General features: G+C 41.5%; 1 protein-coding gene across 2 annotated transcripts in view; it reads right to left on the reverse strand.

The window, feature by feature from the left end:
- Positions 1–10257, reverse strand: part of ACTR10 (actin related protein 10) — a 35767-nt gene extending 25510 nt beyond the window's left edge. The window contains exons 1-4 of one of the 2 annotated variants that reach the window (XM_033187907.1): positions 9883–10257; positions 7240–7312; positions 2229–2311; positions 1105–1213 (exon numbers count right to left, since the gene is read on the reverse strand). In XM_033187907.1, coding sequence (XP_033043798.1) covers positions 1105–1213; positions 2229–2311; positions 7240–7312; positions 9883–9959 — 342 coding nt within the window. In that variant the 5' untranslated portion in view covers positions 9960–10257. The remainder of the gene's footprint in view (positions 1–1104; positions 1214–2228; positions 2312–7239; positions 7313–9882) is intronic. The other variant, XM_033187908.1, reaches the window with a different exon arrangement.
- Between the last annotated feature and the right edge of the window lie 4599 nt (positions 10258–14856).

Raw genomic sequence — 14856 nt, forward strand, 5'->3', positions numbered from 1 at the left:
ATAATTGAATGGCAGACAAAACAATGGCTATATTTCCCTTATCTAAATAGATAAAGCAGGTATTCCAGTCATATAGAAGATAAGGATATTAACACAAACTCTAATTATAAATACAGAGAATATTCCACTTTATTCAGATAACAGCTGACACAACTTCTTGTTTTACTTTATGTTCTCCCTACTGCAAATGAAATTCCTGGACTCATGACATCAGTAAGTACTGGAGGCTATGCAACCTGATTCCCTGTACCTGCTTTACAAAACTACAACTTAGAAATATTAAGTGCCTTTACCTCATAAAGACATTGTGATTTTTGGTATTAGGTATGTTTTGAATTCAGTAGAATGTAAGAAAATACATTTATATGTGCTAAATTTCTTATATACTTAACACATATAATCTTTCATTTTCCCTTGCTGATAAAACCTAAATTTCAAGGCAGAGATTAAAAAAAATTTGAATAATTCAGATTCTGGTCTATGAAATACACTAATCTTAAAACATATTCTTGGTCATAAAATAATCCTGACTCCTATAAAATCAAAGCTATAGGTAATACTACTTATATCATGAGGCAAGTCTCATCCCTGGCATTACTGACTTACTCTAAAGGAGACACTGAATATTCCATTTCAAAGGAATTTGAAGCCTAAAATGACAAAATTCAGAACAGTATAGCTAAACAATGGAAGCTAGAAAGATCTGGAAGAAACACATCACAAAGTCTACAGCACAGAATATACCTTTTAATTCTGAAAAAAAGTCCCCAAATAGAAAAACCTATATTAAAATAAATAACAAATAGTAATAAAAAGAAATCTCCAATTATGTAAGTGTTGGATGAAATGCTAAAGCATGAAATAACCACATAAAGGAAGAAAATAAATGGCCAATTTGAAGAATCTTCTGTCATCTGGTTCCCCAACTACACTGTGTGCTATATAAAATAAAAGAGACAAAATATGAAGGCTTTTATTAGTTTAACTTTTGAGTACCTACCAACAGAAAAAAGGGAAGAAAGATTCCCTAAAAACTAGTAAGACTTTTACTGCTTCTCTTTTTATTTCAAAAGCAATTTACTTATTTGATATAAAGACAGGTACCTCAAAATATTTGAAAAGAACACGAGTGAGTGTCTCTCTGAAGTGAGAAGGACATAATACCGACTCGATAATCACAACTCGGCGGTCTCTGGGATTCACCAATAGATGCCTGAAAAGTGACAGTTTTGGCTTTAAAAATAAGTAAAAGTTTTTATTCATTTTGGTAAGTCATACAATTTGTTAAGAATAGTGAAACTGTACTACCTTAGCTTAAGATACTTTATCACAAAAAGACATCTTCATTTTATTACCCCAGAAAGATAACATTTCTGACCTCTTACTACATACCGTGCAATGTACTAGGAACTTCATTAACTTATTTATCTCAGAAACCTAAAATTATAGCCTACTATGATTACCAACTTGAGCCATTACATAGATTTTTTTTTTTTTTTTTTTTTTTTGAGACAGGATCTGGGTCTGTTGCCCAAGTTGGAGTGAAGAGGTGCAATGTCACCTCACTGCAACCTCGGCCTCCTGGGTTCAAGCCATCCCCCTGATCTCAGTCTCCCAAGTAGCTGGTACTTGGTGTGAGCCACAGCACCTGGTGATATTTTCTTTTTTTTAGGTTACAGTAGTATATGCTCACAAAGCTCCAAATATTATGACATGTAAAACCTGCACAATACAAAAACCTTACATTCCTACTACCCAGAACTACCACTGATAGAAGTTTGTATATTTTTTTCATTCTTACGAATATATGGAGGTATGTTTTAACAGAAATATTCACTCTATAGATGTGGTTCTTTAACTTGCTTATTTCACTTATCAATGTATCCCACACACCACACACAGGAATTAGTACCTTCCTGTTCTACTACATACAGATGCAGAACTCTTTTTTAAGAGCTGCATGGTATTTCACTGTATGAATGTAGAATAATTTAATTATCAGTTCACTTCATTAATGAACATTTCATTTTTAATATTTCCTTAAGTCTGCCAGTTTTCTAGTCTTCAAATATATTTTTGAAAAGTTTGAAAATAAACATGTAAAAATGGCAATAGAAGTCAATTTTTTGGGGGGGGGGGGGTGCCTCACATGTAATACAACCAATTACCACTATGGCATTAGGAAAATCTATCTAATCATAAAAGTTAGAAAACAAAATGTCTCTTACCTGAAATATAGTATGTGGATGAATTCCTTTAGGTAGGAATATAATTCTTCTGTATTGATATTATACTGAACAACTCTGACAGGCTGTAAAAAATTAAAATGATTTATTAATTTATATTAATAAAATAATATCAAATTAAGATTAAAATGTAATTATTTACTAATGCGTTTTCTGGGAATAAATTAAAAGCAATTTGTATTGATAATATAAAAATTAAATACGCAATAATCTCTTAAATTAGGAATCCTTAAGAACTGGAATGTCTAAGATGGCAGAATGTTTTAGTCTGTGGTAATGGAAGTGTGTGTTCATAGGAAGTAAAGAGCTTTGCTCACATGCATTTTTCCTCCATCTGAGTTATTATTTTGGCTTGACTGATAAAAATCAGCATTGAGGCCAGGTGTGGTGGCTCATGCTTGTAACCCCAGCACTTCGGGGGGGCTGAGGTGGGTGAATCACTTGAGGTCAGGAGTTCCAGACCAGGTTGGCCAACATGGTAAAACACTGTCTGTACTTAAAATAAAAAAATTAGCCAGGTGTGGTAGCACGTGCCTATAGTCCCAGCTACTCCGGAGACTGAGGCAGGAGAATCACTTGAAAACCCTGGAGGAGGCTGCCGTGAGCTGAGATGGCTCCACTGCACTCCAGCCTGGGCAACAGAACCAGATTCCGTCTCAAAAAACAAACAAACAAACAAACAAAATTCCCAGCACTTTGGAAGGCCGAGGAGGGTGGATCACCTGAAGCTAGGAGTTCAAGACCAGCCTGGCCAACATGGTGAAACCCTATCTCTACTAAAAATACAAAATTTAGCCAGGCATGGTGGCATGCACCTGTAGTCCCAGCTACTCCAGAGGCTGACATGGGAGAATCGCTTGAACCCAGGAGGTGGAGGTTGCAGGGAGGCAGGGGTTGCAGTGAGCCAAGATTGTGCCACTGCACTCAAGCCTGGGTGACAGAGTGAGACCCTGTCTAAAAAAAAAAAAAATCAGCATTGAATAAAAAGCATCAAAGGCTTCCTCAAATACTCAACTTGGTTTAGCCCCTGTTAGTCCAAAAACACTGGCATCTTCTCTTTTGCAACATCGCCACACTTAATTACTTGTAAAATGTCCCCCTTTCTGCTAGACTATAAGCTCCATGCGCAAGAACTATTTCTGGCTTGCTTACAGCTCCACTCCAGGTACATAGTAGGTTGTTCATAAATACGTGTGATAAAAATGACAACAGAACACCATTAACACAAAAACAGCCTACATACATATTACCAAGTCAATGCTAATATATAACAATGGCTTCACTTATGATCCTCAGAAAGCTCTAAGTACTCTGATGTATCATTGGCAGACCTCTCTTCATTTACTCTTTCAAAAGAAGGACCATCAGCCTCACTTCTTGATTTTATGTGGCTTAAAGATTCCAAACCATATACAGTCAAATATAAATAATTTTTTATGTATCTGTCTTTTTAAATGAAGATAAAAGCTTGGCCAGGCGTGGTGGCTCACGCTTGTAATCGCAGCACTTTGGGAGGTCAAGGCGGGTGGATCACCTGAGGTCAGGAGTTCAAGACCAGGCTGGCCAACATGGCGAAACCCTGTCTCCACTAATAATACAAAAAAAAAAATTGGCTGGGCATGGTGACACATGCCTGTAATCCCAGCTACTTGGGAGGCTGAGACAGGAGAATTGCTTGAACCCGGGAGGAGGTGGTTGCAGTGAACACAGATCACGACACTGCACTCTGGCCTGGGTGATGGAGCGAGACTCCATCTCAAAAAAAAAAAAAAAAAAAAAAAATATATATATATATATATAAAAGCTCAAAGCACTAAGAAAAGTGGCAACAAGAATGTACAGGGTCTAATCCAGTCAGAAACCTATCTGGTAACACAGTAATGCCAATTGTGCAGTGCAGGGGTGTGATCTCAGCTCACTGCAACCTCCACCTCCCAGGTTCAAGCGATTCTCTTGCCTCAGCTTCCCAAGTAGCTGGGATTGCAGGTGGCTGCCACTACACCTGGCTAATTTTTGTATTTTTAGTAGAGATGGGGTTTCACCATGTTAGCCAGGCTACACTTAAACTCCTGGCCTCAAGTGATCTGGCCACCTCAGACTCCCAAAGTGCTGAGATTACAGGTGTGAGCCACCACACCCGGCTTCCAACACATTTTCGAACATCAAACCACCAATATCTACCATATTTCTGGCTTGTCCAAGGATTTGTAGAAAATTTTTAAAGCGATGAAATGATTCCTTAATCAAGTATAATTAAAAAGATTGCTGGGCCAAGTGCAGTGGCTCATACCTGTAATCCCAGCACTTTGGGAGGCTGAGGTGGGCGGATCATGAGGTCGGGATATTGAGACCATCCTGGCTAACACGGTGAAACCCCATCTCTACTAAAAAATACAAAACTTTAGCTGGGCGTGGTGGCGGGAGACTGTAGTCCCAGCTACTCGGGAGGCTGAGGCAGGAGAATGGCATGAACCCGGGAGGCAGAGCTTGCAGTGAACCAAGATTGCACTACTGCACTCCAGCCTGGGCAACAAAGTGAGACTCCGTCTCAAAAAAAAAAAAAAAATTTCTGATGTATGTCAATGCCAAATATAAACTGCTGATATAAACTGCTGGTCTTGTCTATTCTGCTATAACTTGTGTGTTTTTTTTTGTTTTTTGAGATGGAGTTTCGCTCTTGTCGCCCAGGCTGGAGTGCAATGGCTGATCTCGGTTCACCGCAACCTCCACCTCCCGGGTTCAAGCGATTCTCCTGCCTCAGCCTCCCGAGTAACTGGGATTACAGGCATGTGCCACCACGCCCGGCTAATTTTGTATTTTTAGCAGAGACGGGGTTTCTCCATGTTGGTCAGGCTGGTCTCGAACTCCCGACCTCAGGTGATCCGCCCGCCTCGGCCTCCCAAAGTGCTGGGATTACAGGCATAAGCCACTGCGTCCGGTCAACATGTGTTTTTATAAAACCAAATATGCTCATATGCGATTGCTAAAAAACAAAATAATGTCAGAATGTTATAGTTGTATTAGTTAATATTAGACAAGCTAAAATTACAATAGAATTATAACCTTCATCAAGAAAAAGAAAGTCATCAACTCAGTTATCACATAGGTAGATAATGCTTCCAGATCTATTCATAAAAGAAGTTTAAATAACTCCCTACACCAGCAATTCTTGCCTCAAAGTGGATCCATGACTCTATTGGGTTGCATTTTCTCCTAGTCGCTACTTAATAACAGTCCCACTGGCTCAGAGCTTGCTATCATCTGCACTGAATCAGAACCCACTGACTAACATTTTCAATCCATGACTTCATTTTATTTTCATTTGTTTATTTTTGAGATAGGGTCTCACTCTGTCGCCCATGGTGGAGTGCGGTGGTGCGATCTTGACTCACTACAGCCTCAACGTCCTGAGCTCAAGTGATCCTCCCACCTCAGCCTCCCGAGTAGCTGGGGACTACAGGTGCACACCACCTCCACAATTGTATTTTATTTTATTTTTTTGAGACGGAGTCTCGCTCTGTCACCCAGGCTGGAGTGCAGTGGCACAATCTCGGCTCACTGCAAGCTCTGCCTCCCAGGTTCACACTATTCTCCTGCCTCAGCCTCCTGAGTAGCTGGGATTACAGGCATCCGCCACCACGCCTGGCTAAATTTTTGGGTTTTTTTTTTTTTTTTTAGTAGCAATGGGGTTTCACCGTGTTAGCCAGGATGGTCTCCATCTCCTGACCTCATGATTGCCCACCTCGGCCTCTCAAAGTGCTGGGATTACAGGCGTGAGCTACCATGCCCAGCCCACGATTTTATTTTTAATATTCCCTAAGATAGCCTCCAGCCACACTCAGCTGCCTGCCAATCCTATTCAAATTTTGTGGAGGCATCAATTATTGTTTTTGCTAGTACTCTTGATTACAAAGTTACATAGGTTTTGTATGGTCTACCTCAATCTTATTTTTCCCATAAGCCTTTTTTGTTTTGCTTTTTAAAAATGTACCATTTTGCAGAACAAAGGTATTTTCTGGAATGCATATGTAATGTTACTATGGTAACAGCTACATCTCATTTTTTAACAAGTGAATTTTATAGCATGCAAAGTCATTCCTTCTACTGATTGTAATTTCTAATCTACCATGAGATTAAATCTGTACTTAAATCTGTAATTTCTAGCTGTGGCAAGAAACTTTAAAAGTCTATTTTCAAAATTCTTTGGGTTTTGAAACTATAAATAAGGGAATAAATATCTGATATGTTATAAATAAGAATAAAATAATTCAGTGGTTATAAGACTTATAAAAGTATTTTACTGAGGTTAAATTTTTTCTCTTGATATATGATTCCATTTACATAAAATGTACACAAAACACAAATCTATATAAACAGAAGGTACCCCCTAATGGGCTGAGGACAGCAATGAGAATTTAATTGTAAATGGGTATTAGGGATTTTACTGGAGTGATGAAAATATTCTAAAAGTGGTTTGTGGTGGTAGTTGTACAACATGATATACTTATGGTGTGCAAAATTAGACCTTGATAAAGTTGATTTAAAAAGAGAAACTTTTCCTTGGAAATATAGCCATAAAGTATATATTTAGTACTGTTTTTGTTCGTTTGTTTGTTTGAGACGGAGTTTCGCTCTTGCCCCCCAGGCTGGAGTGCGATGGCGCGATCTCAGCTCACTGCAACCTCCACCTCCCGGGTTCAAGCGATTCTCCTGCCTCAGCCTCCCGAGTAGCTGGGATTACAGGCATGTGCCACCACGCCCAGCTAATTCTGTATTTTTAGTTGAGACAGGGTTTCACCATCTTGGCCAGGCTGGTCTCAAACTCCTGACCTCAGGTGATCCACCTGCCTCGGCCTCCCAAAGCACTGGGATTACAGGCATGAGCCACTACGCCCGGCCTTTGGTACTGTTTTAATCAATCTTACTTGAAGTCATATTTTAAGATATTTTATAGCACCGTATTTATTTTGCTAATTTGTTTTTTTTAAAATACCTTAGGCATCCCAGCTCTTTTTATCACACTAGGAATTATACATCTTGGACCAGTTTCTCCGGCAAATCCACACCTGCAAATAAATGGAAAATTGAAACAACTTATAGTATTCTTTTAAATATTTGTCACAGAAACCAATTTTCCCTGTATTCATTTCAAAACAATGGCCACAATAGCATTTGAAAATATCTCTGATGTATTTAAAGGGATTAAAAAAAATCACTCCACAAAACTAGTAAGTTAATACTATTTATTAATGCTTGTGTATTAACAGAAAAAAATTCTATCAAATTAGTGATACTTAAAAAAACTAATGTAATATTTTAAGGCAGCATTTACTTTTTTTTTTTTTTTTGAGATGGAGTCTGGCTCTGTCACACAGGCTGGAGTGCAGTGGCAAAAGATCTAGGCTCACCGCAAGCTCTGCCTCCCGGGTTCACGCCATTCTCCTGCCTCAGCCTCCCGAGTAGCTGGGACTACAGGCGCCCACCACCACGTCTGGCTAATTTTTTTTTTTGTATTTTTAGTAGAGAAGAGGTTTCAACGTGTTAGCCAGGATGGTCTCAATCTCCTGACCTCGTGATCCGCCCGCCTTGGCCTCCTAAAGTGCTGGGATTACAGGCGTGAGCCACTGTGCCTGGCCAACTTTTTTCCTAGTTGTTAATTTTAGCAGAATTTTAGGCAAGACATATCTACAACTCTGAATCTGTACTACATTACCTGACTTCATTCATATAATTCATCTGTATCACTCATAATTCCATCATTCTAATATTGTTAGCTCCCATATTGGTATATTCACTTTCAGTCTTCTTATGATTATGCATACATATTTGACATAGTTATAATCACACTTCATACATAATTAACTCATATGGTAAGCTTCTGCCCATATTAACGTAATCTTCATTGCTATCATTTTCACTTTTTTTTTTTTTTTGAGGCAAGGTCTCGCTCTGTCGCCCAGGCTGGAGTGCAGTGGCACAAACTCAGCTCACTGCAGCCTCCGCCTCCAGGCTCAAGCGATCCTTCCCCCTTGGCCTTCCAAAGTGCTAGGATTTCGGCACAACACTATGGCCGGCTAAACTTTGTATTTTTTGTAGAGTTGGGTTTCCTCATGTTGCCCAGGCTGGTCTCGAACTCCTGGGCTCAAGTGATCGGCCCGCCTCAGCTTTCCAAAGTGCTGGGATTACAGTATCATTTTAAAACTGCATTATTGCATTATTTTAAAAACGATGCTCTTGAGTATTTAGCTATTTCCATTTTTGTTTCATGTTAGTAAAACAAAATTTTGCTAAAAACGTTGCTAAAAATGATCATCATACTAGTTTAGTCTTAACACCCTGTCTTCTTGTCCTGTCTAGTTTTTGGTACTGCTCTCCTCGTATTCCCAAATAATTATCTCCATCTCCTCCTATTCCCATCTCCATGTTTACTTGCATCAGTGCTCCTCAAACATCTCAGAATGCAAGCCATTAGACTTCAATTTCTTTTTTTTACTTCATATATTTATCTTATCATCCTCCTGCTGTCTTTTTCAAATATAGCTTTCTGCTTATTTCTTCCAAGTACAGCCAAAATAATTATCTTTGAATAAAAGCCTCATATTGCTTATTATGCTTTGAAAATAATTTTTATAAGAAAATACAAATAAGGAAGGGTGTTGCATAGAACAATAAGAGAATGTCATTAATCAAGGACTATGTTTAATCCAATTCTGGAGTTCCTGAGTTCCAATTTTAAAATAGGCTCTTTTAAACACTTAGTGAATAAACAGTTATTAAATACCTACTATACGTCAGGAAGTGCCTAGAGATACAAAAAGATTTTTCAAATGTTTCATTTTCATAAACACATATATGATGTAATTGCCTGTTACTTCCCTCTCTGTTGAGCCCATCACAAAGACTCTTAATCTGGGGTCCCAGGACCACAATGACTGTCTTCCAATTCCCTGAAACTGTGTGTAAATATCTTAGGGTTTGTGCATTTGTGGTTTTCATCCAGCCATTAAAGAGAACTATGCCATCCGAAAGAGTCGAGAAACTCCTCTCTAGTGTTTACACGTTGGTTTGTTTAAAACATGTCAAATCTAACCTTAGAGTTTAGGGGAGCCAACAAAGGATTTCCCGAGTGTTATCTGTAGGGTTTCACCTGTTAATGTGCCCAGTCTCCCTAATTCCTGAGGAGCGAGAGCCCTGTCTGAAACATCTTTGCATTTTCAGCACCAAAATAAGCTCCGTTCAATATTTTATGATGAAACACGTCCTCGAACATTTACATTCCGTTGGCTGCCTTCCACATCTGATGAGCCCAGGGTAAGCGGGGCCTAGGTCACGGTTGTCATCCCCTACACAGATGATTCCAAAGGGTTTGTTGGGTTTGGGGTGATGACAAAGGGCGGCGAAGAGGGCAATTCAATCGAAGCTTCCTGGGCCTCTCTGGGAGTCAGACTCCGATCCTCGAATTCCCATTGCCCATGGAAGAAATAATAAGGGTTGTTATTTGCAAGGGCGCTGGTTGAAGAAAAGGGAAATGCCCGGAGCTGCCCAGCGAGTCCGCGATGAGGATCTAGGCAGTGCCTGGGGCTCGGCCACCCGCCCTCCCCTCGGGTCGAACACAGCTGGCGTCACGGCCACTCACTTGGTAAAGGCCTCTCCCAGGTCGATCACGACAGCTGTCTTCTCTCCGCCGCTCCCCAGGCCCTCGTAGAGCGGCATGGTAGTAAGGAAGACTGAGAGAAGAGGGTCGCAGTCTCCGCCGCGAACAAGTCTCGGCGCTCGGGGGGCGGGGCTGGGGCTCCGGCGCTCGGGCAGCGGCGGCGGCGGGGGCCACGAGCGGCGGCGGCGCGCCGGACCCGGGCTGTCCAAGGCTGTGCCTCACCCCGCGTTGGACCAAAATTCTTGCAGGTGAGGCCGTCTCCAGGACTAGGGGAAAAGAGGCGCTGGCAGGCGCGAATCCGAGTGCGGGTGTGCGGAGGCCGCGGCGATCAGGCGCGCGGGGCGCCCCGAGGGGGCGGAGCCGGCCTCCCTGTCATTCCCGCCCACCACGCCCCAAAGCCGCACCCGCGGGCGGCTGTGAAGAGGTTCGGCCTCAGCTCACTGTGAAAAGGTCCCTGAGGACCTGGCGGCGCAGGGGTCCCCGAGAGACGACGCAAACCCAAAGCTCTGATTCACGCTCTTGGGGGGCAAAAGATGCTGAGCCCCTGTTCTGTGCTAGGCGTTTTGCCTAATATTTAATGTTCTCAAGAAATACCAAGAATATGTGTTTTCTTATCTGTGGGAACCGACGCTCAGAGAGATTAACTTTCCCGGCGTCCCACGGCAGAGCCAGGAGCAAACCCACAGACTTCCTAATTGCAAAGCCTATGCTACTGATGCTTTAGAGAATAATACGTACAGACCATGCTTTAGTTAGTAGTCTTTCTGAAAGTTTTTATTTTACTCCAGAATTAAGCTAAAGTGGCATCTGTGAATCTTGACTCTATCTATGGAGGAGCGGTCGGGATGGTTTAGTAGAAGGAGCATTGAAGCAAAGGCCCCTATTAGGTTGGTGCAAAAGTAATTGCTGTTGTTGCTGTTACTTTTAACATTTACATTACTGTTTACATCTTTGTCAGTTCACAGCTTTCTGTGAAAATATTTTTTTCTGCAAATATTAGCTCTAATTTTTTTCTGCAAATATTATGCATTCCTATGCATAGGAGTGGAAAAGACTGTCAAAGGAGAGGCTGTACAATAAGAAAAGAGGCTCAAGGGTAAATCGGTGAGGAATAGCAATATTTAGCTGATGTACTGGGTTGAACGTCCCCCCAAAATTCTTGTCCACTGGGAACCTCAGAATGTGACCCTATTTGGAAATAGAGTATTGGTAGATGCAATCAAGTTAAGATGAGGTTATACTGTATTAAGATGGTCCCAGCTATCCGAGCGCAGTGACTCACACCTGTAATCCCAGCACTTTGGGAGGCTGAAGTGGGAGGATCCTTGAGCCCAAGAAGTCTAAGGCTGTAGTGAGTCAGGATTGTGCCGCTGCACTCCAGCCTGGGCAACAACAGTGAGAGCTTGTCTCTCTCTCTCAAAAAAAAAGCCCTACTCTAATGGTTGGTAACAAGAGTTAGTGGGGTAGTTGGGAATAAGCTATTTCCATAACAAAAACTAATGCTGTAACAATGCAGAAATTTGGAATGCGATATTAGTAAAATTCATGTTTAAGTCCAAATTACTGATCAATGATCCTCCTTGAAAGCAAATTGCCGGAGATAGGAGGATGAAGTTGGAGTTACCATGAGGAAGAAAACTGTAAGAAACGTGGGAAGAGATTAAATTTTTTGCTTAATAGGGTCAGAGTATTTGAATAGGACCCCTCACTTGGGTTCAGATTCCGTTTCTGCCACTTTCTGTCAGGTCCCTAATACCTCTGATCATCCACTTCCTTATCTGTAAACTGTTCTGCTGCTTCACAAGGTATTTGTAAGGATCAATTTGAAATTGTTTCTGAAACTATTGAAATGATGAAGTGTTATTACTCATTCTATGTTTTCCATGACAGCTCACCAGCTGTGTTTGTTTCCTAGGGACTGCTGTAACAAAGTACCACAAATGGTGGTTTGAGGCAACAAAAATTTATTCTTTCACACTTCTGGAGGTGAGAAGTCAGAAATCAAGGTGTCAGCAAGAGCAAGGTCATGTCCTCTTTGAAGGCTCTTGAGGAGGATCCTTTCTTGTCTTTTTTTTTTCTTTTTTTTTGAGCTGGAGTCTTGGTCTGTTGCCCAGGTTCGATCTCAGCTCACTGCAGCGTCTGTCCCCCAGGTTCAAGTGATTCTCCCGCCTCAGCCTCTTGAGCAGCTGGGATTACAGGCGCCTGTCACCATGCCCGGCTATTTTTATTTTTATTAATTTTTTTAATTTTTAGTAAAGATGGGGTTTCACCATGTTGGCCAGGCTGGTCTCGAACTCCTAACCTCAGGTGATCCGCCTGCCTTGGCTTCTCAAAGTCCTGGGATTACACCCTGCCAAGCCTTTTTTTTTTTTTTTTTTTTTTTTTTTTTTGAGGCACAGTTTCGCTCTTGTTGCTCAGGCTGGAGTGCAATGGCGTGATCTCAGCTCACCACAACCTCAGCCTCCTGGGTTCAAGCGAGTCTCCTGCCTCAACCTCCCTAGTAGCTGGGATTGCAGACACGTACCACCACGCCTCGGCCTCCCAAAGTGCTGGGATTACAGGTGTGAGCCACTGCACCTGGCCAGTTTGTTTGTTTGTTTGTTTGTTTGTTTTTAAACAGGGTCTCTCTCTGTCATCCAGGCTGGAGTGCAGTGGTGCAACCTTGGCTCACTGCACTCCAGACTGGGCTCAAGCTATCCTGCCTCACCTTCCCAAGTAGCTGGGACTGCAGGCATGTGCCACCTTGCCTGGCTAGTTTTTGTATTTTTTGTAGAGAGGGGTTTCACCATGTTGCCCAGGCTGGTCTTGAACTACTGAGCTCCGGTGATCCGCCAGCCTCAGCCTCCCAAAGTGCTGGGATAACAGACGTGAGCCACCGTACCTGACCTTCTTTCTTGCCTTTTCCTAGCTTCTGGTGGTTGCCGGCAATCCTTGGTGTTCCTTTGTTTCTAGATACACAACTCCAATTTCTGCCTCTGTCATCACTTGGCCTTCTTCCCTGTGCCTCTGCAGTTTTCACATTATGTACTTCTCCCTGTGTCTTCACATGAGTTTCCTTCTGTTTGTCTCTGTGTCGATTTCCCTCCTTTTTTCTTAAATGTTTTTCTTTTTTTTAATTCTGTATTTGCTGAACAAATTTCTCTCTTCTTGTTTATTTTTATTTTATTATTATTTTTTGAGATGGAGTTTCACTCTTGTCACCCAGGCTGGAGTGCAGTGGCCCGATCTCAGCTCACTGCAACCTCCGCCACCTGGGTTCAAGCGATTCTCCTGCCTCAGCCTCCCAAGTAGATAGTGCCTGGAATTACAGGCACCTGCCACCATGCCTGGCTAATTTTTTGTATTTTTACTAGAGATGGGGTTTTGCCATGTTGGTCAGGCTGGTCTCAACTCCTGACTTCAAGTGATCCACCCGCTTCAGCCTCCCGAAGTGCTGGCATTACAGGCATGAGCCTCTGTGCCCGGCCTCCCTCTTCTAAGGATATCAGTTACTGGCTTAGGGTCCATCTTAACCCAGTATGACTTCATCTTAACTTGATTACATCTGCAAAGGATCTAATTCCAAATATAGTCACATTCTAAGATTACTGGTGCACAAGAATTTTGGGGAGGACAGTATTCAACCCAGTACACAAGCGAAATGTTGGTGTTCTCCATGGTTCTGCTCTTGAACCTCTTTTCTTATTGTACACCCTCTCCTTTGGCAATCTCTTCCACTCCCATAGATACAGCTAGAGATAATATTTGTTGACTTCTATTTGCTAGCTCTCCTTGCTATACATAATCCCATTTATTCCTCACAACAACTTTATGAGTTAAGTGTTACTGTTACTGGAAAGGGGTCTCAATCCAGACCCCAAGAGGGTTCTTACACCTCGCACAAGAAATAATTCAGGGCAAGTCCATAGAGTAAAATGAAAACAAATACATTAAGAAAGTAAAGGAATAAAAGAATGGCTACTCATAGGCAGAGCAGCAGCGTGGGCTGCTTAACTGCTTATACTTATCGTTACTTCTTGATGATATGCTAAACAAGGGGTGGATTATTCATGGATTTCCGGGAAGGGGTTAGACAATTCCTGGAACTGAGGGTTCCTCCCCCTTTTAGACTATATAGAGTAACTTCCTGATGTTGCCATGGCATTTGTAACTGTTGTGGTACTGGTGGGAATGTCTTTTCATGTGCCTTGACATTATATTCTTCATGTTTCTTTTGTTTGGGAATTAAGTGAACTTGGACCTATGGTTTTATGGTTTTCATCAAATTTGGAATATTTTGACCTTTGTTTCTTCAGGTAATTTTTCTATACTGACTCTTCTCCTTTGGGTAGTCCAAGTACATATGTTATTAGGTGGCTTAAAGCTTTCTCATAGCTCACTGATTCTTTCTTCTTTTTCCTTTTTCTCACTTACATTTTTTCTCTGTGTTTCTTTTTGTATAGTTTCTACTGTTTTGTCTTCATGTCTATTAATCTGCTCTTTTGCAGCATTTAATCTGCTATTAATCCCATCCAATGTATTTTTCATCTCAAAATTGTATTTTTAACTTCTAGAAGTTAAATTTAGGTCTTTTTCTTTGTATCTTTTTTTTTTTTTTCCCCAGACAGTTTTGCTCTGTCACCCAGGCTGGAGTATAGTGGTGTGATCTCCCCATTGCAACTTCCGCCTCCTGAGTCAAGTGATCCTTCCACCTCAGCCACCCAAGTAGCTGGGACTATAGGCACATACCACCATGCCCAGCTCTTTTTCTTTTTTTTTTTTTGTGGGGAGACAGGATTTTGCCATGTTGCCCAGGCTGCTCTCGAGCTTCTGGGCTCAAGCAATCCACCCATCTCAGCCTCTCAAATTGCCGGGATTACAGGTGTAATCTGTGCCTAGACATTCTTTGTGTCTTCTCTGTCTCTCCTTAAACATGCTTGTGTTTTCCTCTACCTTCTTGAATGTATGGACTATAAA

The sequence above is a fragment of the Trachypithecus francoisi genome, unplaced genomic scaffold, assembly GCF_009764315.1.
Source record: "Trachypithecus francoisi isolate TF-2019V2 unplaced genomic scaffold, Tfra_2.0 Lachesis_group3, whole genome shotgun sequence".
In the NCBI taxonomy this organism is placed as follows: Eukaryota; Metazoa; Chordata; class Mammalia; order Primates; family Cercopithecidae; genus Trachypithecus; species Trachypithecus francoisi.